Genomic DNA, 22,484 nt, shown 5'->3' with positions numbered 1-22,484 from the left:
TGCTTATTCTGGACTATAGAGGAAACGGAAGAAGGAAAGAAGGAGAGAGAGAGAAGGAGATGAGTTTCTGATCACCAGAACAGTGAAGCGTCCCTCACTGTTTGATTTGACGGTTCGCCATGTTTCTCCGCAGTTTTCGGCGTTGTCCGTCGGTTTGATAGCTTTCTCCACTGTTTTCGGCGTTCACCGTGAGTTTGATGGAGTTGTTTTCCAGCCCGGTTCGGTGTGTTCTTCCTCTTCAGCAGCTAAGGCAGCGAGCGGTTGAACAGACCTGATGGCTTGTAGTTTAGTCTTCCAGCGGTTCCGTGAGCTCTACTGGAGCACTTAGACTTCCCGCGTGCTCAAGTTAGTCGGAGCGTTCGACGAGCGTGTCCTTACCGCCATGTATCCTGGGCAAAAGAACAGAGTTCCTTTGTCTTTGTTGATGATTTATAGCCTTTTTTCGCGGGAAAGCTCCGTGAGCTCCTGCACATGCGCAGAACGTTTTTCTGGTATTAGGCGGTGACGTCTTCACATTGCTTCCGTGTGCAAAGCATCATGGGAAATGAAGTGTCTTTTGGCGCTGATGTTTAATATCTGCTTTTCAAAGCAATTTAGCAGTCTTTTGGAGAAAATTACCGCAGCAATAATTTCCACATGAGGTGAGACCCTCAACACCATCATATTGCTCGAAGTACATGGAGAGGAGGAGGGGTAGCAGCCCTTTTTCATTCAGACCTATTAATCAATCCCTTACCAATTAACTCTTTTAATACTGCCATTGTTCAAATCTGCCTGGTTATTTTTGTCTTTTTCTTTCAGTAAATATGTAATTAAAAAGGTCCTAGCTGCATTAAATGTTTATCCTTCTTCAGGACAAGCTTAGCTTTCAGTATCTGTAAAGATTTAGCCGTTATCACACAAACATCACACAAACATGCAAATAGGACGTTGGGTGGTGGACAAGCCAGGGTGTGTGTGTGTGTGTATGGACCATCGACATAATAAACGTGGACATCTTCTTTCCATAGGCTCCAATGTCACTTTTTTGAGGCCAAATGGGAGGTGGCCACCACCGCCATTTTGACCGTGTCACAGGTTCCATCAAGCCCAGACAATTCCATAAAAGGGAAGAGAGGAGGAGCTGAGGGTGGGGCTGTAAGGCTGGGATCAACTGACGACACCCGGTCGAACTAGCTACAAGCTAATCTGAAGCTAACCCAAAGCTAATGCGGAGGTGGGAGCTAAGCTAACGGAGGAAGCAACCTAGCTACAACCGGAGTTAACTGTGCACAACACCAGAGCTTCTGAGTCAGAGATACGCCGGGCTGACAGCTGGGTAAAACCGGGTGGAACACTGAGGTCTCCCGAAAGCTGCTGAAAGCCGGCAGCCGCACAGCAGACAGAAGCCGCGATCAGACAGAGATGGACCGGGCTGCGGGGAGAACCAGCCGGCATTCCGGGTGGAAAACATCGGTCTCCCGAGAGCTCCACAAGCCGGTAGTCGGAACCCAGCTCCACAAACATGTTATATTTCAACCCATTTTCTAAAGTGCAGCATTATGTTAAATGCACTGGGTTTTACCCTATTACATTTAAATTTCATGGTTAAACAGTACATGTTAAAATCTAAGCTCAGCTCGGCAGTGACCTAAAATACATAAATATAATTTTACTTACCGGAAAAATGAAGTGGAGATTCCTTGGACGCTCTATTAGTGCAATTAATGCCACAGCAAGTCATTTTGTCCAACAATTGCACAAATAATATCCAAAACAGAACACACAAACACAGAGACTCAAAATCCCGGAGCAGTTTCCAGGCCAGACCGAGGCTCTACTGAAGCCTTTCCACGAAGCTAGCTCTGTGGTCACGTGGGTCGGATGCTCATTAATTATACAGAATTTTAGGCTTTTAATACACTTTAACAGAAGAGTGAGAAACAAATTCACCCCCCCTCAGAGCTGTCATGAGTTTAAACTAGATCTTTTAAACCAAAAACATGTTCTGGTACCAGGCTGTAAACATTTTTATTTCTGCTGTGAAATTGGTATTTTTAACATGGGAGTCAATGAAGATTTGCTCGCTTCTGACACCAGCTCCTAGTGGATGAGGGTGGAACTGCAATTTTTGATACTTCTGGGTTGGCCTCAATTTCTGAGTCGCATTGTGGGGGCTTGAAAAGAACACAGGCTGACAATCTTGTCCTCCTGAAATGTCAACACGCACTGCAGAATCTTCAGAGCTTTAGAAGACAGAATCGAAATTCCACACCGATAGTGGAATTATGTCTGTAGGTGGCCAGTCACTCTGTGGTCAATATTTAGGTGAATATTGACTCTTCCTGGACACTACACTGGTGGTCAATATTGAATATTCAGATGATGAAAGTAGGTAATGTGTCTTCCGAGCCTCCTTCCGAGTAGCCTTCTCCCTCTCCTTACAGATCCCAGTCTCCACCTACAAAACCTACCATAACTCTGGACTCATGGCTGTCTCTGAGCTCCGCAGCCAAGCCTGACCGACCCGCTCTCCTCCGCCCTCTGCATCCTCCCGGACTCCGTGGATCTCCCGAGTTTCACTCCGCCCCGCTCTGCTCCTGCCACTCACCTACCGACCGGAAATTCCTCTTTCCTGAGTCCCAAACCTCGCTCCTAAGAAGGATTGGACTAAAGAAACTGAACAGTTTCCAGATATTCACCTCGCCTTTTTGATGGTGCCCTTTTAGTTTACCTGAGGTATAATAAATAATTGTTTACTTACCGTAATCCCTATGTTTTGAGTTGATTCTGAATGTCCTGGGTCAGACGGCTAAAACCCAACATGACAGTTTTCTCGGCAAGTGAGTTGTTTGGCTTCTGGATATCAAATGCCATATTCCTCTGAATCCGGATCAGCTGGGTGACTGCTGGAAACTGGCGAGTTGTCCCATGTCTGATGAGCTGTTTTGCAGATTAAAACAAATAATGGTTTGATCCTGAAAAAGGATGGTTCTTATGCCACTAAGATTATCCCGTTGAAAGACCTGGTCTGATCCCCCAGGGAGAGATTATTTAGCAAAAAGGCTGGAACCTTTAGCTGAGCTGAAGTTTAAAGACTGTTGCTTTAGAGAGGTCCGTTTTTTCTAAGTTTTGGACCAACCAGATGTCAGAGTGTAAGGGGCCTCACCGAGAGTCCTCACCTTGTTTCTCAGAAACTTAGAAAAGGCGTATTTCACTTAAAGTCTCTTTCCAGAGCCTTTCTCTTATCAGGTGGCACCATAGTGGCCGACAAGCATATCGCACAAATAATCTCTCTGTCAGTTTTATTAGATGGTGATTTCACGTTTCTGTTTATAAATATGCTTCTATAGCTGACAAACAGAGCTAAAACATGTTGTTTTACGAGTATTATTCTCATGTCATGCTGTGTTTTCATATATTTATGTTTTAGACTTACTTGTCCGTGAAAAGTTCATCAACTCTGCATCAGCCGAGGTATTCCTTAAATTTGAAGCAAGTGAGCGGTAGTCTAACGGTATTGTTCTGGTTGATGCTCAGTTTCCTATTGCACGGAGCTCTGCGGAGCGGGGGCGTACTTAGCAACAACAAAAAAAAGATGCATTCCTTAGATTATATCACAGTACATGATTAGACAATCATTTTTTTGACTTCTGAAAAATCATACATAATTTCTGAAAGGGGAAACTCCAGAAAGCTACTTTAAAATGTGAAGTGAATACGATATATGTTATGGCCACCAGCCTGGCCACTTTGGATGCAGGAGCCAGGATCATCCAGCCCTGGTGATCAGCCTGACACCGCCCCTCCTCCTCCTCTCTTCCAGGCTGCTGAGGAGCACAGCTGAGATGAATCTCTCTGACGACCCACACCTGGATAAAAAGGCCGTGCCTTCAGCAGTCTGGGAGGCAGCAGTGCAGGGGTTCTGCTGTCCTCTAAGCCTTACGCTTTGTTTTAAACCCCTTTTGTGTGTTTTGGATGTGATCTTTTTGGTTTTTGCATATTTTTAAGGTTAACATCGTAGTTTACTGACTTTGGGATTTTAAAACCCTCAGTGCTTTCGTAGTGTGTCGGTTCTTGTTATCAACTTGTATTTTTTAAAGCACCTTCTGTTTTTGGTAAAATGTTTTTTCTAAGTGTTTTAATGTTGATAAGTGGTCCTTTAAATGTTAACCTTTTAGTCTTGATTTTTGCTAGGCATTATGTTAACAATGCTCTCTGTTTGCTCGCTTGTTTTTAAAACCTTTTATGGCAAATAAACCCTTTTTAAATCCACTGTCAAACTTCTTATGTTACCCCCTCCTTCACACTTTAACCACATGTGTCGGGGAGGTAATAATATATAACTCTCATTTGTTACTATACTGAAACGATATGTGACATAACTGATATTAAATCTTTATTAAACCATTCAGTAAACTAATTTGGTGTATTTAAGATCTGTAACAAAACAATTGAAGAAGAAACTTACGTTGATTCATTCAGTACTCTCAAGTTATCAAGACATTATTAAATCACGTTAAACACTCACTGTATAAAACAGAATGATTGTAAATGACCTGTGGACTTCAGCCGGGCGAGGTCATCAACTGCAGGAGTCAATGTACTCTTTGCTTCTCCCAAGATCTCCCTCCCACCTGTGACTGTTCAGTAGATGAGCGCCATGGATGGCTGCTCTCGCTGGGGGACACTGGATCCCAGACCCCCCCCTTCCAATTGGAGTCTCATGTTGTGTTGTCTGAAGTCTGTTGCATTTCTGTCTGAGGTGTTTTTTTATGCAGAGCAAAGATGCCCTCCTGGTGGAGAGTAACTCTGAAGTGCCTGTTTTTCCCTCTACCTGAACCAATCCTCATGTAACCCTCTTATCTCTATTGCGGTAGTGCAACAGGGTTGTGAATGACCACGGTCACCAATTCTTGTCATGTTTCTTGTCCATGTATGTCTGATCTCTGAATTGTGTGTACTGGAACTCTAATTTCCCTCTGGGATTAATAAAGGATTGATTGACTTATGGTGTGGAAAAGCAAACAGCATTCTGGGCAGTTCAATGGCTGGTGACCTCTGACACCACAAGGCATGTCTAATGCTACAATGTGTCAAAGCCGCCAATATTACTGAACAACTGGGCATCATGGAATTCATTTTCAACAGTAAAAAAAGTCGCTTTAAGGTGAGGAAAGGAACTGGGTTTGTGTCAAAAGTGGAATAGTTATGGCTAGCTGTTGGTAAGAGTACATTGTTGGAGAACAATGTTACCTTACACGATGGATGGAGGGTTTACCCTTCTGAAATTAAAGTTAATTGAAGCCACCGATTGAGAAGAATTTATTGTCACAAGCACAATTTTTTTACACAAAATGGGTCACATTTACACAGTTTATACATTACTCAGTGTACAATGAACCGACTAGTACCAATAGTTCATCACACACTCATTACACAGGATATCATTAGGACAGACACAAAAACGTAGAGAAAGCAGTATGGCGACATAAAAATCACATTATTTACATAAAAAAACATCGATTTGAGATCCAACATATCATGTAAAAGCTCTTCAACTACAAAAACGACTCAGCTTTTTGTTGATGAGAAGATTAATAAAGTAGCTGAACAACACCACACATATTACACTAGGAAGTGCTGAGCATCAGAGAGCCGCTCTGCTGGGTTCTTCTTACAAAGCAGCTGGTGAGTTTAGCAGTTAGCTTCATGGAGTTATATTAGCAACTGTCTGCAACAAGTTTTTTCATTCATAAATAATGTTTTCAGTATTTGAGACATCACTACATATAGGATGTAGAATAAATGGAATATGGATGAAAACAAAAGCAGATCAGTAAGTCGTCCTTCAGTGTTCACGTCTGTCCTCATCACCCTCAGATAACCTAGTGCTGTCAGTCTTCCTTCCTGTCAGGAGGCATGATTGTTCATCATATGGAGAAGATAATCAGGACATATTCAACGGGGACATATTTAGCAATGTTCACTTTTAGAGTTATATATTTATATTTTTGTGCTGCCATGCCGGTCTCTGCCTCTATAAACACTCCAAACATGAATAAATGTGTTTTCCTGGTGTCAGGAATCAAAATGTTCTATGACCCATTAGAAAATGTCCCTTTATTGTTGTGTCACCATAAGAAAAGTTGCATACCCCCCCCCCACCCCCAAACACACACATGTTTGTTTTTCTAGCCATTTGAGGACTTTGTATTGACTTCCATTTATTTTAGTAACTGTGTTTATGCCTAACCCAAACCCTAACCATGACTAGTGTGTTCCCAAACCTAACTATAACAAAAACTCTATTCACACCTTACCTCTAGACCTCACCCCTAAGCCTAAAACAGGGGCCCACCGTATTAGGGCCGGGTTTTGGTCCTAATAAGGCCCATCGATCTTCAGAAGATTGGTGAAAATGCCAGTTTTGGTCCTAAGTAGGATAGTTAAACAAGTACACACACGCACACACAAACACACACACACACCTGTAGATGCTTAGGGAGGCTGCCACTCTGGATGTTGAGAAGCAGCCGCACTACTCTGAGCCTCACTACAAATTTTCATAACAACCAATCAGGATATGGGTGGGCGTGGCCAGCTGCAGCTTGTTTTCTTAAAGGGACAGATCTGAAAGCCTCCTTCTGGAAGGTACTGAAACTGTCTGCAATAACAATTCTGAAATCACTTCATGTGAGACAGACTAAGCTTAAAGAACTTCATGATCATGTTTTGTGGAGACCATAGAACTACTGTAATATGTTTTAAAAGCTAAAATAGGTCTCCTTACAATGGAGGTGTGTCCAGTAGAGGTGTCTGGTATTCCATCGTCTAATGAATGGCATGAACAAAGGAAATGTGTTTGAATTCACAAGTTTGCACAGTTTGATACTTCTGGAATTGTTTGTAAGACCATCTTTTAGAAGGAAAAACAGGACATCTTTAAACACCAGGCCCTCATAGATGTAGCTGGAGCAGGTAGTTGGACCCACCTGCGTTCTAACCTGACCATCACAGCTGACTGAGCTTCCATCGGACAGTTGGGCTCTTTTATTAACAGCATAGATGTCGACAGGTTCATAGTAGGGGCCTGGGGATGTGCCGTGAGATGAAACGTGTGACATATGAGACATTCATTGCTTGACATGGCTGTGCGCTGGATATCCAGACACACAGAACAACAAGACCGAATGGAAGAAAATCCATCGATGAGTCAGAGTGCTGCAGTGAAGTGGCTTTTACTCAGAGAAAGGTGGAAACATGCCAAGGTCCGCAAAGTCCTCAATGTTGTAGTTAGCTGTACCCTGACTGGGATCTCCAGCCATGGGTAACATGTCCTACAGAGGCATAAACAAACATCACACATGTGGCCATCAGCCAGCAGATGAGCACAGAAGGATTCTCACCTGGAAGACTTCTGTCTGGCTTGGGTTGGTGTGTGTGTGCTGTTCCCCAGCCTGCTGGGAATGGTGCTGGTTCTGCCACTGGGACCAGACCTCACTAGGACGACCCTGGAACTGGGTTCCACTCTGCCCAGTTTCCCCCGACACATCTGGAAGGATACAGGCATTGGTGGGATCTTTGGGGAGAACAATTCACTGTAGAACCTTCAACATGTTCGGCTACAAATGCTGATCTTCTACACAGCTACGGTTGTGTTGATGTCAGAATTTCACAAATCAAACGTCCTCACATTACAACTAACATCCTCACACAAAGCACCAGTTAGACGTTAGTGAACAGGATTATCCATCGTTTTACTAGAGGTGGCTGCTCTTCTCTACTCTACAGTTTAGTGAAGTTCCCTTTCAGATCCGCTACAGCTTCAGGGAAACTTTTACATTTAGAACATGATGAATGCACAACTAAGAAAATCCTTTGTATTTTAGTTTGTAGAATACAATTGTGGAATTGTTCGGAGGGGATGCTCAGGGAATGTCCAGAAATGTCTTTATTTACAGTATGAACTAATCATTTCTAGGAGATACAGAAATGATGAGGACACATGATGGTCAGAGAGTGCACCTGGATGATTTACCGTTTGATGTGTGGATTACCTGGTGTTGTGAAGCATTCTTTGGTTGTGTTTGTCTGATATAAGACGATTAATGTTGACATTAATACAGCGGGATGCAAAGGTTTGGGCAGCCCTGTTCATGTTCATGATGAAAATGTTCAGCAATATTTGAGAAATGAAACAAAGTTTATAGGATTCACAGAAAGAGTGCAATAATTTTTTTTATTTTTTATTTTAATTTTAAACAATTTTACACGGAGGAATAACCACTTCAGATGAAACATCTCGTTTTCGAGTGGGTCCTCCTTTACAGCAAAAAGAACAAAATTTAAGAGCAAGACAGCAGAGCAAAAATCAAAATCAAAACTTTACAACAATCATTTACAGACACGCACACACACACACACTCTCTCTCTCTCTCTCTCTCTCTCTCTCTCTCTCTCTCTCTCTCTGTCTCGCTCTCTCTGTCTCGCTCTCTCTCTCTCTCTCTCTCTCTCTCTCTCTCTCTCTCTCTCTCTCTCTCTCTCTCTCTCGAATTAGGCCAAGGAGCTCTGCTCTGTTTATGTGAGTTTATGTGTCTCTGTGGAGCAGGGAGCTGAAGAAAGCACAGTTTCTACAGAACTTTTAATGATGCTGCAGAGCTGTATGTATGTTTAAAGTCTGACATTATTTCAGTCTTATGTTCAGATATGCAAATATTTAAAACACTTTTTGTTTGTCCAAAGCTAACCAGTCCTCTGGGACTATTTGGCATAAGCAACTGGTGTGCTGCTGGAGTTAATCAAGAATTTAATGGAATTTTTTTTCCTGTGTTTGAGTGTGAAAAATACGTTGTTTTGTAAAAGCTCAAAGTTTGAGCAGTTGGTCTACTGAAACAATTTTATTTATTGGCTTTGGAGCTTTGGATTATTCCTGAAGATGATCGACCAGAGCCCTTCGAAAAGTTGTGAATGATGATAAACAACGAATAGATAAAGGAAGATTATTCCAATCACATGGAGCCTTAAACCAAAAGCATGTTTCCCTACCTCTCATTTCACTCTAGGAACAACAAAAAAGCTGGTCATGATGCCACAGGCTGTAAAGTGAATTATAGGAAATTAAATGTAATTTAACTCTGAAGAGCCTTTTTTTCCCCCTCCACCTGAACCAATCCTCATGTAACCCTCTTATCTCTATTAAGGTAGCGCGACTCAGGGTTGTGAATGACCACAGTCACCAATTCTTGTCATGTGTCTTGCCCATGTATGTCTGATCTCTGAATTGTGTGTACTGAAACTCTAATTTCCCTCTGGGATTAATAAAGTATCTATGACTTGATTAGATTTTATTTAAGATAATCTGGATAATTAAAGTAAAAAGTTTTAAAAATGAACTGAAACCAGTGAAACTGTCTCCTGGCAGCAGGTGCGAACCAGGACAACTATCGATACATCACACTTCTATGTGTCCTAAAGGACAACGAACAACAAAACGACAGACTATTATAAGCAACATCAATAGAGTGCAAGCAGGAGGATGAAGTGTTGAATCACTAAATTGGACTTGTCAGCATAGTCCAGAATAGGCAGAAACTGTCAGGATTTGATGTGGTAGGATGTTTTAGGACCCAAAAATGCAGAAAACCAGATGAACGAGGCAGGAGGTGGATGATGAAAATAAAATCCTTTATTAGGAGTAGTCCAAGAAGCAGGGAGCCCAAACCAAAAAAATCCAAAAATCTAAACTGAGTAATCAAAAACTTCAGAGAACTAGAAACACTGGAAAACACTGGAATCACTAGAAGCTAGGAACAGGAACGAGACGAGGCTGACAAGAACAACAAGCAAACATTAATGGACCGCCAAGAACACAGAGACTGACAGGGCTTAAATACACTGGGAGAAGCAATCAGGGAAACAGGAAGCAGGTGTGTGGGGTGAGCTGCCGGAGGGAAGGCAGGTGACACTAATCAACTCAATGGGGAAAACAGAAACAGAGGATGGCAAATACCTTAACACAAAACTAAACAACAATTTCCTAAAGACAGAGGGAAGGACTAACACAAACTAGCTGGAGGAGGACATGGTACATACACACACACTGAGCTGGGGACAACGAGGCTGGAGCTGACCTGGGAGGAAACAGTAAAAGATAACATCAGACACAAGACTGACACACAAACTGACACACAGACACTGACACAGAAAAAGGACACAAGAGGGCGCCAAAGGGCTACAACATAAGACACATAACAGGGATGCAGACAAGGACACATGAGGGCGCTAAGAGAGCACAAGGGGGGCTGGGGGAACAAAGGGACACAAGAGGGAATCTAGAGAGGGATGGAGGACACCAGGAGGAACATAAAGGAAGGGGGCTGACGCAGACCATGACAGAAACAGCTTTTCCTAACCAGAAAGTTAAAAAAATTAACAGATTGCTAGAGGATTTTAAGACGAGAATAGATTTTTTTTGTAGTTTATTATATTTGCGTTTTAAAGGATAAATCAGGTTCCAGCCAAACACCAAGATATTTTATGATGTCCGTGGTCTCCAGAGGAGAGGAGTCGACAAAACAAAGCTTCAGGTTTTTTTCGCCAATATCTAGGGCTTTCTTATGAAACAGTAAGGAATATGATGTGGACTTATTAAGGAGTTTATCGGCCAACAGCCACTGCTGAATAGAACTAAAGTCTTTTTGTAGCGAAAAATGTATCTCAGTGAGAGTTGGCTTACTACAATAAATAACTGTGTCATCAGCATACAGATTAATATTACAGTCTGTACAGCACAGGGGCATATCATTAACATAAATAGAAAACAATAAAGGTCCCAAGGAAGAACCTTGAGGGAGTTTGGCCAACCAATCCACATGTGCTTTGTGGATTTGGAGAAGGCTTATGACCGTGTCCCCAGGGGCACCCTGTGGGGGACGCTCCAGGAGTATGGGGTGGGTGGCTTTCTGTTAAGGGCCATTCAGTCCCTTTACCAGAGGAGCGTGAGTTTGGTCCGCATAGCCGGTAGTAAGTCGGACCTGTTCCCGGTGAGGGTTGGACTCCGCCAGGGCTGCCCTTTGTCACCGGTTCTGTTCATAACCTTTATGGACGGAATTTCTAGGCGCAGCCGTGGTGTGGAGTGTGCCGAGTTTGGTGGCAGGAGAATCTCGTCTCTGCTTTTTGCGGATGATGTGGTCCTCCTAGCTTCATCCAGCTCTGACCTTCAGCTCTTGCTGGGTAGGTTCGAGGCCGAGTGTGAAGCGGCTGGGATGAGGATCAGCACCTCCAAATCTGAGACCATGGTTCTCGACCGGGAAAGGGTGGCTTGCCAACTTCGGGTCGGGGGAGAGGTCCTACCTCAAGTGAAGGAGTTTAAGTATCTCAGGGTCTTGTTCACGAGTGAGGGTAGGAGGGATCGGGAGATCGACAGGTGGATTGGTTCAGCGTCTGCAGTGATGCGGACGCTAAGCCGATCTGTCGTGGTGAAGAGGGAGCTGAGCCAGAAAGCCAGGCTCTCGATTTACCGGTCGATCTACGTCACAATCCTCACCTATGGTCATGAGCTTTGGGTAATGACCGAAAGAATGAGATTGTGGATACAAGCGGTCGAAATGAGTTTCCTCCGTGGGGTGGCCAGGCTCAGCCTTAGAGATAGGGTGAGAAGCTCGGACATTTGGGAGGGACTCGGAGTAGAACCGCTGCTCCTCTGGATCAAAAGGAGTCAGTTGAGGTGGTTTGGGCATCTGGTCAGGATGCCTCCTTGACGCCTCCCCGGGGAGGTGTTTCAGGCATGTCCTGCTGGCAGGAGGCCCCCGGGTCGACCCAGGACACGTTAGAGAGGTTACATCTCCAATCTGGTCCGGGAACGCCTTGGGGTCCTGCCGGAGGAGCTGGTGGAGGTGGCCGGGGAGAGGACGGTCTGGAACTCCCTAGTTGGGATGCTGCCCCCACGACCCGGACCCAGAGGAAGATGATGACGACGATATTTTAGACTTACCTGCTAAAGTGTTGACTCCCTTCCAGAATTGCTTTGGGTTACTTAGACCATTTAATAGGATCTCTCTATAATAATTAGCTTTAGCATTTCTAGTTTGAGTTGTGCATACATTTTGAAGTCTTTTGTATTCCTCCCAGTCCTCAGGTAATTGTGAATGTTTATGTTTAGTCCAGGCCCTGTCCCTGGTTTTAAAAAGATTAATGAGCTTGCTATTAACCCAAGGTAGATGATGCCCTTTAACCATAATAGATTTCCAAGGGGCGTGTCTATCTATAACCGCCCATACTTACTATAAAAAAAGTCCCAAGCAGCTTCCACATCTGGGTTATGAGAGGCGATTAACACCACGTGACCAGCTACCGATCAGCAATCGTGAGCTCGCACAAACTTCTGGCGTGTTTGAAATTTTGCTCGTCCCTTGTGAGGGTATCGCACTGTTGAAGCGGCGCTGCGAGCAGCTGCGACCCAAAAAGTATCAGACCCGCTCACGGCGCATGCGCAATCCTGCATCAACACCGCTCGCCCGCTATTTCCCTAATAACACACGTTGTTCGTTTTTGTTTCTACATGTTTTTTTACTCACAAATATATTCAAGAAAGCGTGTTTGTCGTGTTCATGTCCAATTAAACTGATCACAAAACACAGATTTCATAACCTTACAACTTTCTTTATTTCGTTTTCCTCATCCAACCCCCTGTGTGTCCTCCGGCAGCACTCCCGAAGGACAACAGGCAAGACAAGACAACACGTGTCGTGTAAAAACTGCTATTTTTAGCATATTTTTAGGGCCAGCGTGTTGCTACCAGACGTACAGTGTGAGCAGTCAGATCGCATCCGAGAACTGGGTCCTACAGTGTGAGTGCATGACTCGTGAGATCTGCCCTGTGAGGAAGTCGTAAAGTTTGAGCCGAAGCTGAGTGCTACGAGTGAAAAAGTCGCACAGTGTCCGCCCAGCTTAACTTAGCTTTCACCACCGCAAAGTGATGTCAGACGTGAGGCAACGCGTCATGACGTGCGGAAATAAACAAACAAGCATGGCAACAGTCATAAGTGCTACTTAACTTTTTAAGGGTGAGGATCAAGGGAATCCAAGTATTTACCCGCCTCATTTGAATCACTAAATTGGATTTGGTCCGATCCACGGCTGAGCTTGATGACCGCGGGATACAGCAGGAAAGCTTCAAATCCCAAGGAGCGAGCCCGGTTCATTATTGGGAAGCAGGAGCGCCTCAGTCGAGCGGTGGAGTCACTGCAGTCAGCGGTGAAGCAGATAGTTTGGCCATCAACTACCACAGGTGTTTTCCTTGCGAGCCCCAAGATCCGATCTCTGTCGGTGAAGCGAAGACAGTTAAGGATCATGTGCCGTGGTGACACACCCGCAGAACGCGAACGGCCGACGCGATGCACCCGTACAAGCTCTGGGAGGTCGGTGGCCACCTCAGGAAACCATGTAGGGAGGCTACGTAGCAGGTAGGACAAGGCATTATTTTTGTTCTACTCCTTCTTTCAAGTTAATTATACGTAGATTGCTCCTTCTGCTCTGGTCCTCCATTGCGGTTAACTTCCCCTGGACTTTTTTTTAAGGCCTCAGATCGTTCGGTTGTGGTGTCCTCAGCGCGTTTCATACGAGCTTGGGAGAGAGGTAGTCAATTTACGTTGGGTGTCCAACTCCTTAGAATACTCAACCAATGTTATTTTGAAGGAATCAAGCTGGTTTTCCAGACGCTCAAAGCGATCCTTGGAGTGCTTATCAGCTTCAGCAAAAAACTTGTGAAGGATAGCTTCCAGAGACGCAGTCATTAACTCGCACACGCCAGAGTCGTCATCTGTTGCTTGTGAGGGCACTTCTTTAGATTGAAGTGCCTTTTTTGGAGGCATTATCAAACCGAAAAGACAAAATTTGAACTTGCTGATGAGAGTTCAAGGCTTAGACTTCAAGCTAAGCTGTTTTTGCTGTTTTAGCGCATTGAGCAGGGTTAGCACAGAAAGGCCAAGACTCCTACTCCGCCATCTTTTCCGCCATTTTGTGGTGGAAAATAATTGTTTTAACAAAATTAGCTCAAATTAAGCCAGACTTGGACTCGACATGTGAACGCTGTAAATGGTCTCCCGCTACTCTTCTCCACATGTTCTGGATGTGCCTGACACTACAGAGGTTTTGAGGGCCCAATTTTGATGCTCTCCAAAACCTGTGGAACCACTGGGCACCATGACCCTTTGACTGATTTGTATTGGAAGACTTTTGGATGCTTCTTCTGACACTTGCCAATTACATACGGTTGTGTAGAGCTGCGCGATTACGGCAAAAATGATGATCACGATTATTTTGACTGAAATTGAAATCTTGATTATTTAATATGACTTGATTGGGTTTATTTTTTATTTATTCAGTCATAACATCGCACAGGGCACATAAGAGGAAAAGAAAAGTAAATTAAATAAAAAGAAACAAGATGATAACACAATTCGTGATTCCTCGTGGAAAAAAAGCCAACACACTTGCTCATAGTTTATATCAATGCATACCCAAATTGTTCAAAAACTGATAACAAAAAGAGTTTTACAGTGCAAACATTTTTATATGAATATATAGAATCATACAAACTTCAGTGCTGTAGTGAACTTCAGCAACCTGCTGCATTTAGTCCTGTCCAGCAGTGCCACGGTGGGGGGGGGGGGGGGGGGGGGGGGGTACAGCAGCATGATGCCACGGGTCGCTCAGATAGATGAAATATTATTATTTAATGAGAGAAGAGAAGAGAAGAGAAGAGAAGAGAAGAGAATTTAGGTCCCTGATAGAATAGAAATTCAGATATGGCCTTTCTGTATCTTGAATTTATGTTGCTTTTAGAACAACTGGTATTTTGAGCGAGTGACATATACTGACAAGTGTTTATGATTGGTTAGTTGATCATACTGCACATGCGTACATCAGTATCATTATATTAGCTTATTGGTTGCTTTTGTGAAGCATTGAGATTTTATCTGTGGAAAGTGCTATATAAATACATGTCTTCTTCTTCCCATCATTTCCTTTCCTAATGTCCAGAAAAACGGTCCAGAGCACAGACTGGGTGTTTTGCTAACCTTCAGAGAATATTGATGTCAAAGTTCTACAGAACGTAGCACAAGGTCACCAGAAACATCACTGGGTTGTTCGCTAGGTGCTTTTGGGTTAAAAAAGTCAAAAAGGGGGTTTGAAAAGTGGTTAGAAATTGCAATAAGCTGCTAAGGCGGCAACACTGTGTCGGAGGTGTGCTCAATTTCCAACCCGGAGCAGCGCAAGAGTAAACCATGAGGGAGGAACAAATAATCGGCTCATTTTGTTTTTATAATCATTGAAAGCCCAGATCGTAAATGTGATTAAAATTCAATCAATCAAGCAGCTATATGGTCTCCATTTGTTGCCCACTGGCTGATAGACTCTCCCCTGCAGCGTATGGTCACGTATGGTTGCAGAGACAATGTCTCATGTACACATGGAGATAATCAGGAACACTTTAAGGGGCTAAAGTGAAAAATGTAATTCTGTATGTTTGTCAATTATATCGTATTTTGGTGATGCGTCCGAAAATTTTTCACAATTGTTTTGGGTGATTGTTTCTTTTAAAGGTCATGTCTTTTGGGGGTGAATGTTCTTTCTTTAAATTCGCTCCAGTGTAGCATGGTGGGTGCCAGCCGTTTTCTGATCAGAAAGCCCCTGACTGCCCGCGTTTTTTGAAGAGTCACAGAATGTTGTGCTCTATGATCATGCAAACACAAAAAATACCAAAAGACAGTGGACACACTTCTTACATCAGGAAGAATAAGCGTGTTTCTAGCTTTTTCCATTCTTTCACAATCCATTGTCGAAGTGTGATCAGGAGAAGCTTTTCCCGCCCCGTTAAAAAATGCAATTGAAGTCTTTAGTCATGAAGCGAATGAACAAGCTAGTTAACAAAGCTAGCTCAGTTCTGGGATAACCACTGCATTCAGTTTAGGAGATGTGTGAAAGGAGGATGTTGGGGAAGATGACCATCATCTTACAAAACCCTCCCACCCACTGCATTCCACTGTGGTGACCATGGACAGCTCCTTCAGAGGTAGACAGAGGGTGTTTCTCAATGTCAAGGCGCCTTGCTTACGAGGACACTGTCCTTCCTCGGTGAAAGAAAACGGTTAAATGGAACAGACTTGCATCACGTCACCACGACTTCCACGGTGGTCACATAACATCAAGTGACACGGGAGATAACGTTATATTTTATACGTATTTGTTTCAATATAAATATATAACGATCTTTTTACTTTTTTAAATCGTGTATATGTTTATTAAATTAAATATGTAAGTAAGTTACTACCCGCTAGCCACCGAAGCTGCAACTACTAAGCAACGAACCAACAATAGATAACTTCTTTGGATCTAAAAAAAAACATTTTAAATTAGTTGATTTACTTTTAAACTTGAAAGTTGCCCCCAAAGTAGCTGCCGGTTTCTGATCCGCCGTCCTTTTGAAAATACTGCGGTTTATTCTGGGTAAATTTTGACCAAGGCTAGGCTACAAGACACCTCCCGTGTATCCTCGCTCAGCTAGCTAAATGGCTAACAAATGGAGAACACGCCTCGGTAGAACATGAACATGAACATTGGAATGCGTCTTGGCGGCTCCTGATGACGTATCTCCTAGGCAACCGGGATGGGGCCAAGACATTAAGGAGAGGTTCCTTGGCATTGAGAAACACCCTGAGACATGGCAGACTAAGACATCCCAGTTGTAAAACAGAACGCTACCGTAGGTCATTCATCCCCTCTACAGTGAGAGTGTATAACTCCATTTTAACTGGCATTATCCTTAAATTATGCTGCATAGTTCTTGAACCCAAGTTTCATTTATATTCATGGTTTTTAGTCATCAAAGTTTACAATAATAGTTTACTGCATATGTGTATATTAATTTTAGGTATTATATATAGGTATTATTATACCTTTGTTATTTTTCTTCAAATTATTCTCTAAGTGCTGCTGTAACAAGTGAATTATCCCACTGTGAAATCAATAAAATCTATTCTATTCTATTCCTTTGTTGCTTGCTTTCTGTTTCATTACTGACTGGTTCTGTCCTCCTTTCACTTTTCTGTCCCATGGTGTTTTATAATAATTGCCTTAAACTGGAACCATTCTGATCTCAATTGGTCCTGTTGTTGTTGGATTGAACCATGAGTTGACTTTTGTTGTTAACTGAAACTAGCTGATCACCATGACATGTGGGGTCCCCCAAGACTCAATTCTTGAACCACTGCTCTTCAATCTCTATATACTCCCCCTGGGTGAGGTCATAAACTATAACAATATTGCCCATCATAGATATGCAGATGACACCCAGATCTACTTAGCTCTATCACTTAATGACTGTGGTCCTCTAGACTATCAGTGTTTGGAGCAGATTAAGTATTGGATGCAATCAAACTTTCTCCAGTTAAACAAAGACAAGACTGAAGTTATTGTCATTGGAAATAAGAAGGATAGGATGGAGATTACTGCTCAGCTTGGCTTCAGAGGAATAAGGACAAAAACCCAGGTTAGAAATCTTGGTGTCATAATGGATTCAGACCTTCACTGGTCACACTAAGGCTATAACTAGATCAGCATTTTATCATCTGCACGACTCGGAGGTCTCATGTGCAGACAAGACCTAAAGAAACTCATTCATGTGTTCATCTACAGAAGGCTGGACTGTTGCAATGGTATTTTGATGGGTCTTACCAAAAAAGCTGTGAAACAACTGCAGCTTATTCAGACTGCTGCTGCTAGAGCCTTAACAAGAACCAAGAGAAACAAACATATCACTCATGTTCTTAAATCTCTACACTGGTTACCAGTAAACTACAGAATCAATTTCAAAGTACTTCTACTAGTTTATAAATTACTCAGTGGCAAGGGACCAGAATACATGTCAGATCTCCTTCAGGTATACTACTACTACTACTACTAATAATAATAATAATAATGATGACAGATCAAACTTGTATAGCGCTTTTTAGGACACTCAATGATGCGTTCATGCACTCTCACATTCACACACTGCTAGTGATGGTAAGCTACTTTATAGCCACAGCTGCCCTGGGATGGTCTGACTGAGGCGAGGCTGCCATTTGGTGCCGTCAGCCCCTCTGACCACCACCAACACAGGCAAGTTGGGTGAAGTGTTTTGCCCAAGGACAAAACTGCAGAGTACCCCCTGTCAGGAGCTGGAATCGAGCCCATGACCCTCCGATCATGAGGCAACCCGCTCTACCACCTGAGCTACTGCTACCCCCACCAGTAGGGCTCTGAGATCCTTAGGAAGCGGTCCGCTGGTAGAACCGGGTCAGAACCAAACTGGGTGAAGCTGCTGTTAGCTACTAAGCTGTTCACAGATGGAATCAGCTTCCTCACGAACTCAAATGTGCCCCAACTATAGAAGCTTTTAAATCAAAGTTGAAAACTTTCATGTTTTCAACAGCCTTTGAATGAATGTTCTTATGCTGCACCTTCTGCACTGTATCTGCTCACCCTTTAACTTTATTTCTTTTTCATTTTTAATTTGTATTTTCTTTCATGTTGATTTGAATGTTCTTGATGTTTTTACTAATAGAAATCACATTGTGCGTATGAAATGTGCTGCATAAATAAAGCTGCCTTGCCTATAGATGCCCATTTACATTGTGATCAGGCTCCAAACTGGCCCAGAAGAGTTCAGTGTTGGGTATTTGTCTGATGTGTTTTGCTCCATGTTTTGAGTTTAAGTTCAGTCATTCATTCATTTCAATTCTATTTCGAGTCAGTAGTGTCTATCAAACACTTCCAACAGAAATGTATAAAGCATAGAATCTACACAAGTCTATGACTTAAAAGAGAAAATCACTTAAATAGAAAAAGCTCGAAATGGAGTGAGGAGAAGACGAATTATTAAACCTCACCCCAATCTCTCAGGTTAACACATTCACAGTGGCTGCTTTCTTTTTTCTGTCAACTCAAAGGAAAGTAAGGAAATGTATGGAAAATCACCTCATCAATCACCATTATTATACATGCACACTATTACTTATATAACATTGCCATCAACACTCTTTTACCATTCAAAACCACATAAAAATTCTAAACCTCATACATTTCTGTTTTTTCACCAAACAGTTTATTTTTTATAAAGGAATCTAAAATGATTAATGTTGTGACAACGCTGCAGGACAAGCCCCAGACCATTCAACAATTTAACTCCACAAACCCACACTAAAAAACTTCTCCTGATAGTTTTTGCTACTTTAAAGTTCCCAAAGCCTCTCAAGTCATGTGGCTGATCTCTAAGAGTGAATACATTTTGAATATTGGCAGTCAATAAGTATTGATATGCCTTTAACATGAACTGTGCAGTACAATCACTTAAAATATCCCACATTTTTAATAATTTTGATTTCAGAAAGAGGGGATGTGTATGTCCCAGATACCCAGCTTTATGTATAACTCACACAGCCCTTTTTGGAGTAAAATCATGACTGTACTTCTGCTCATATGTTTGCAGATAAAGATACAGTAAACACATAGATGTGAGTATATGACAGCGTGTTAATACAGCTGGAACAATCACAACACTATGATGGATAGCTTACCAAAGGCTGAGTTGCGGTTCGTCAGACCTGAGTAAGCGTTACCACTGGGGGAGGACGTAGCTGGCGATGACAAGGGACTATAGGAGGCCGGGTCAGTCTGGTAGTTGTGTCCTGATCCAATACCAAATGGGCTGGACTGGCTTTTACTGGACTGGAGAACACAGGCAGTGGTTAGACTCACAGCTATGTAGTGCAAGGTAAACCTGCAGCTAACTCTCAGGTACAGAAATGTAGTAATGAACTTTGGCTAACGAGACTACAGGGACTGGGAACTGTCACCAGAACTTTCTTAGTCTGATATGTTTAATAATCTCAGTGAGGGTCTTGTTTTTGATAGCTTTTTATTCTATTTTAATTTAAACAAAGAAAAACAATACACAAGAAAATCAAGAAAAGGTGAAATGGGCAGGAAAAACAAACTATAGCAAAACAGCAACCTTCTCCAAATCACTCTTAAACTGGGGAAATGGATATTTTATGGGGTTATCTGAAATTGTTCCCTTTTTAAATCTAATTTTGTCATTTTTGTCTATTACTGGTATTTCTATACATTATTTGTTCCCACTATTTTCTTGTGGGAGTGTCAACCTTAAGCTGATTCGTAATGATAGCCTTCTTCCCAGAAGGACCTTAATCCAACTAGAAGAATTTCATTTATTTCAGAAATACTGTTTGAATGCTGATTTCTGAAATGAGAACTGAAGATGCCCAAGAAGCTGAAATTTAGTTCATTTTTCAAAGTTCTCAGAATGCAATGGAAAATGTAAAATTTTAGCAGAAAATGCCCCGATTACATAGAGACAGAGCTAAAAGTGGATGAAAGTTTGTAAAAATATCCTAAACGGCAGAAAGCATAAACCACTGATCTGGGCAGCTGAAATGTTTAACGCATGACATTTTAGCAGAAATATTTGAAGTGTCACTATACGTTCAAGTGTCAAATTAGGAGAATTTAGTTGAACTTTTGTAGCAGTTTTTGCTGTTGAAGTGTAAAAGTTTCAACTACATTGAACATTCAATTTGGTTGAGAGTTTGCTGGAAAACCTGGAGTGCAACAGAAAAAACTAATGAAGCTTTAAAATAAATAACTGTTGATGGGGGAATCTTAAACTAACCAGAGTGCTGTATGTACAAGGCAAAGAGGTTACAAAAGTGGAGGGCAAAACTATAAACAACAAAAACATACCACAGAGTGGACAAAAAAATCAAGCACGCTTTTCGGTAATAACAGAAACATTTAAAAGCCAGAAATAAAAGCAGGTCTAAGGGTAGGGGAGGCTATGATAACAGGAAACATAGAGAAAAAGAGGGAGAGTGGCAGTTTTAAGAGCTTAGAGGGCTGGTTTGGTGGCCTCGGACTCCGTGGGGCTCTGCAATGCTGCTGCTCTGGGCCCTGGCTAGATACAGGGTATCTGCAAGTTTAAGGGTGCCAAATTTAAGACTTTTTAAGACCTTTTTAAGGCCACTTTGACCAAATTTAAGCTATAATTTCCGGCTATTGCCTGGAACCGGTGCCAACCACGTCGCGAACATGGGATTATCCATCCAGTAGCCATTAAACTTGCCCTTCCCCATGGCTCAAGCTCCCACTAGCTAAAACCAGCTAATGTGCTCATCTAAAAATAGCCCCCTTTCACAACCAACTGAATGTGTATGGTTCTGCTTACGCCAACATCATACACAAAAAAAAGCCGAACACTAACTAGAAATTCACGAAAATGTTATAGTAATAAAATAATCTTGTTTATTGGGTCTTTGGTCATTTAAGACCTTTGGAAACTGTATTTAAGGATTATTTGTCATTTTTAAGGATTTTTAAGGCCTTAAATTTGGAAAAGCCAATTTAAGACTTTTTAAGACTTTTTAAGGACCCGCGGATACCCTGTAGATAGGCTGGGGTCTCCATGCCCCGGGTGGATCATTTTGAGAATGGGGATGCCTATTGGGGCCAGTGGGGGAGTTGGCTCCCTGGTAGGGGCTATGACCCCCAGCCTTTCCTCCCAATCCATTAGTGTTCTACATCCATGAAAACCTACAATTATCATTATTCAATTCAATTCAATTCAATTCAATTCAAGTTTATTTATATAGCGCCAAATCACGACAAGAGGCGTCTCAAGGCACTTCACATAATAAACATTCCAATTCACAGTTCATTAAGCCAATCAGAAATAATGTTTCCTATATAAGGAACCCAGCAAATTGCATCAAGTCACTGATTAGTGTCAGTGACTATACAGCAATCCTCATACTAAGCAAGCATGCAGCGACAGTGGAGAGGAAAACTCCCTTTTAACAGGAAGAAACCTCCAGAGAATCCTGGCTCAGTATAAGCAGCCATCCACCACGACTCATTAAAGCGGCAGAAAGATTTTATATTTAAACACACTCACTGTTACCCTGTTAATCTGTTACCCTACAGGTATTAATCTGTGAAAGTTCAGAATAAAAAAAAACAATGCAGTCCATTTGCGGCATCAGGGAGCCTTAGGTTGTTTATAAGTGGTCAGACGATGGCGGCAATGAGGCGCACTTGTGTCCTTTAGCTCTAACTTGTATTTAATGTTATAAAATTTTTTCAAAATTGAAATCAAAATGAAATTGTTTACTAGACCAAAAATGTTAGCAGAAACTGTTTTATTTCAAATTTCACCATCATCTAAACAGTAAATAACAACATAATTTGTTTAAGGCTAAAAGTTTTAGCTGTTAAAATGTAAAATGTTCCAACCACTCTAAATATGACCAATAACAGGATTCTTAACATAATAAAACCTAAACTAAAACCCCAAAAACTTAATACGTGTATTTTTTTATTTAAATGGCTTAAAATCCTTGAAATGAGATGAAGTTCTTCAAAATTTGTTCATTTATTGAATTTAC

At 42.1% G+C, this 22,484-nt stretch overlaps 1 protein-coding gene across 3 annotated transcripts in view; it reads right to left on the bottom strand.

Moving 5' to 3' along the window:
• Positions 1 to 7,073: 7,073 nt before the first annotated feature.
• arnt2 (aryl-hydrocarbon receptor nuclear translocator 2) overlaps positions 7,074 to 22,484 on the bottom strand; it is a 144,603-nt gene continuing 129,192 nt past the window's right edge. For all 3 annotated transcript variants that reach the window (XM_070554614.1, XM_070554615.1, XM_070554616.1), the window contains 3 exons: positions 19,602 to 19,752; positions 7,389 to 7,534; positions 7,074 to 7,319 (listed from right to left, as the gene is read on the bottom strand). In XM_070554614.1, the coding sequence (XP_070410715.1) occupies positions 7,221 to 7,319; positions 7,389 to 7,534; positions 19,602 to 19,752 (396 nt within the window). In that variant the 3' untranslated portion in view covers positions 7,074 to 7,220. The remainder of the gene's footprint in view (positions 7,320 to 7,388; positions 7,535 to 19,601; positions 19,753 to 22,484) is intronic.

Source organism: Nothobranchius furzeri, chromosome 9 (assembly GCF_043380555.1).
Source record: "Nothobranchius furzeri strain GRZ-AD chromosome 9, NfurGRZ-RIMD1, whole genome shotgun sequence".
In the NCBI taxonomy this organism is placed as follows: domain Eukaryota; kingdom Metazoa; phylum Chordata; class Actinopteri; order Cyprinodontiformes; family Nothobranchiidae; genus Nothobranchius; species Nothobranchius furzeri.
This window is presented reverse-complemented; position numbering and strand designations above follow the sequence as displayed.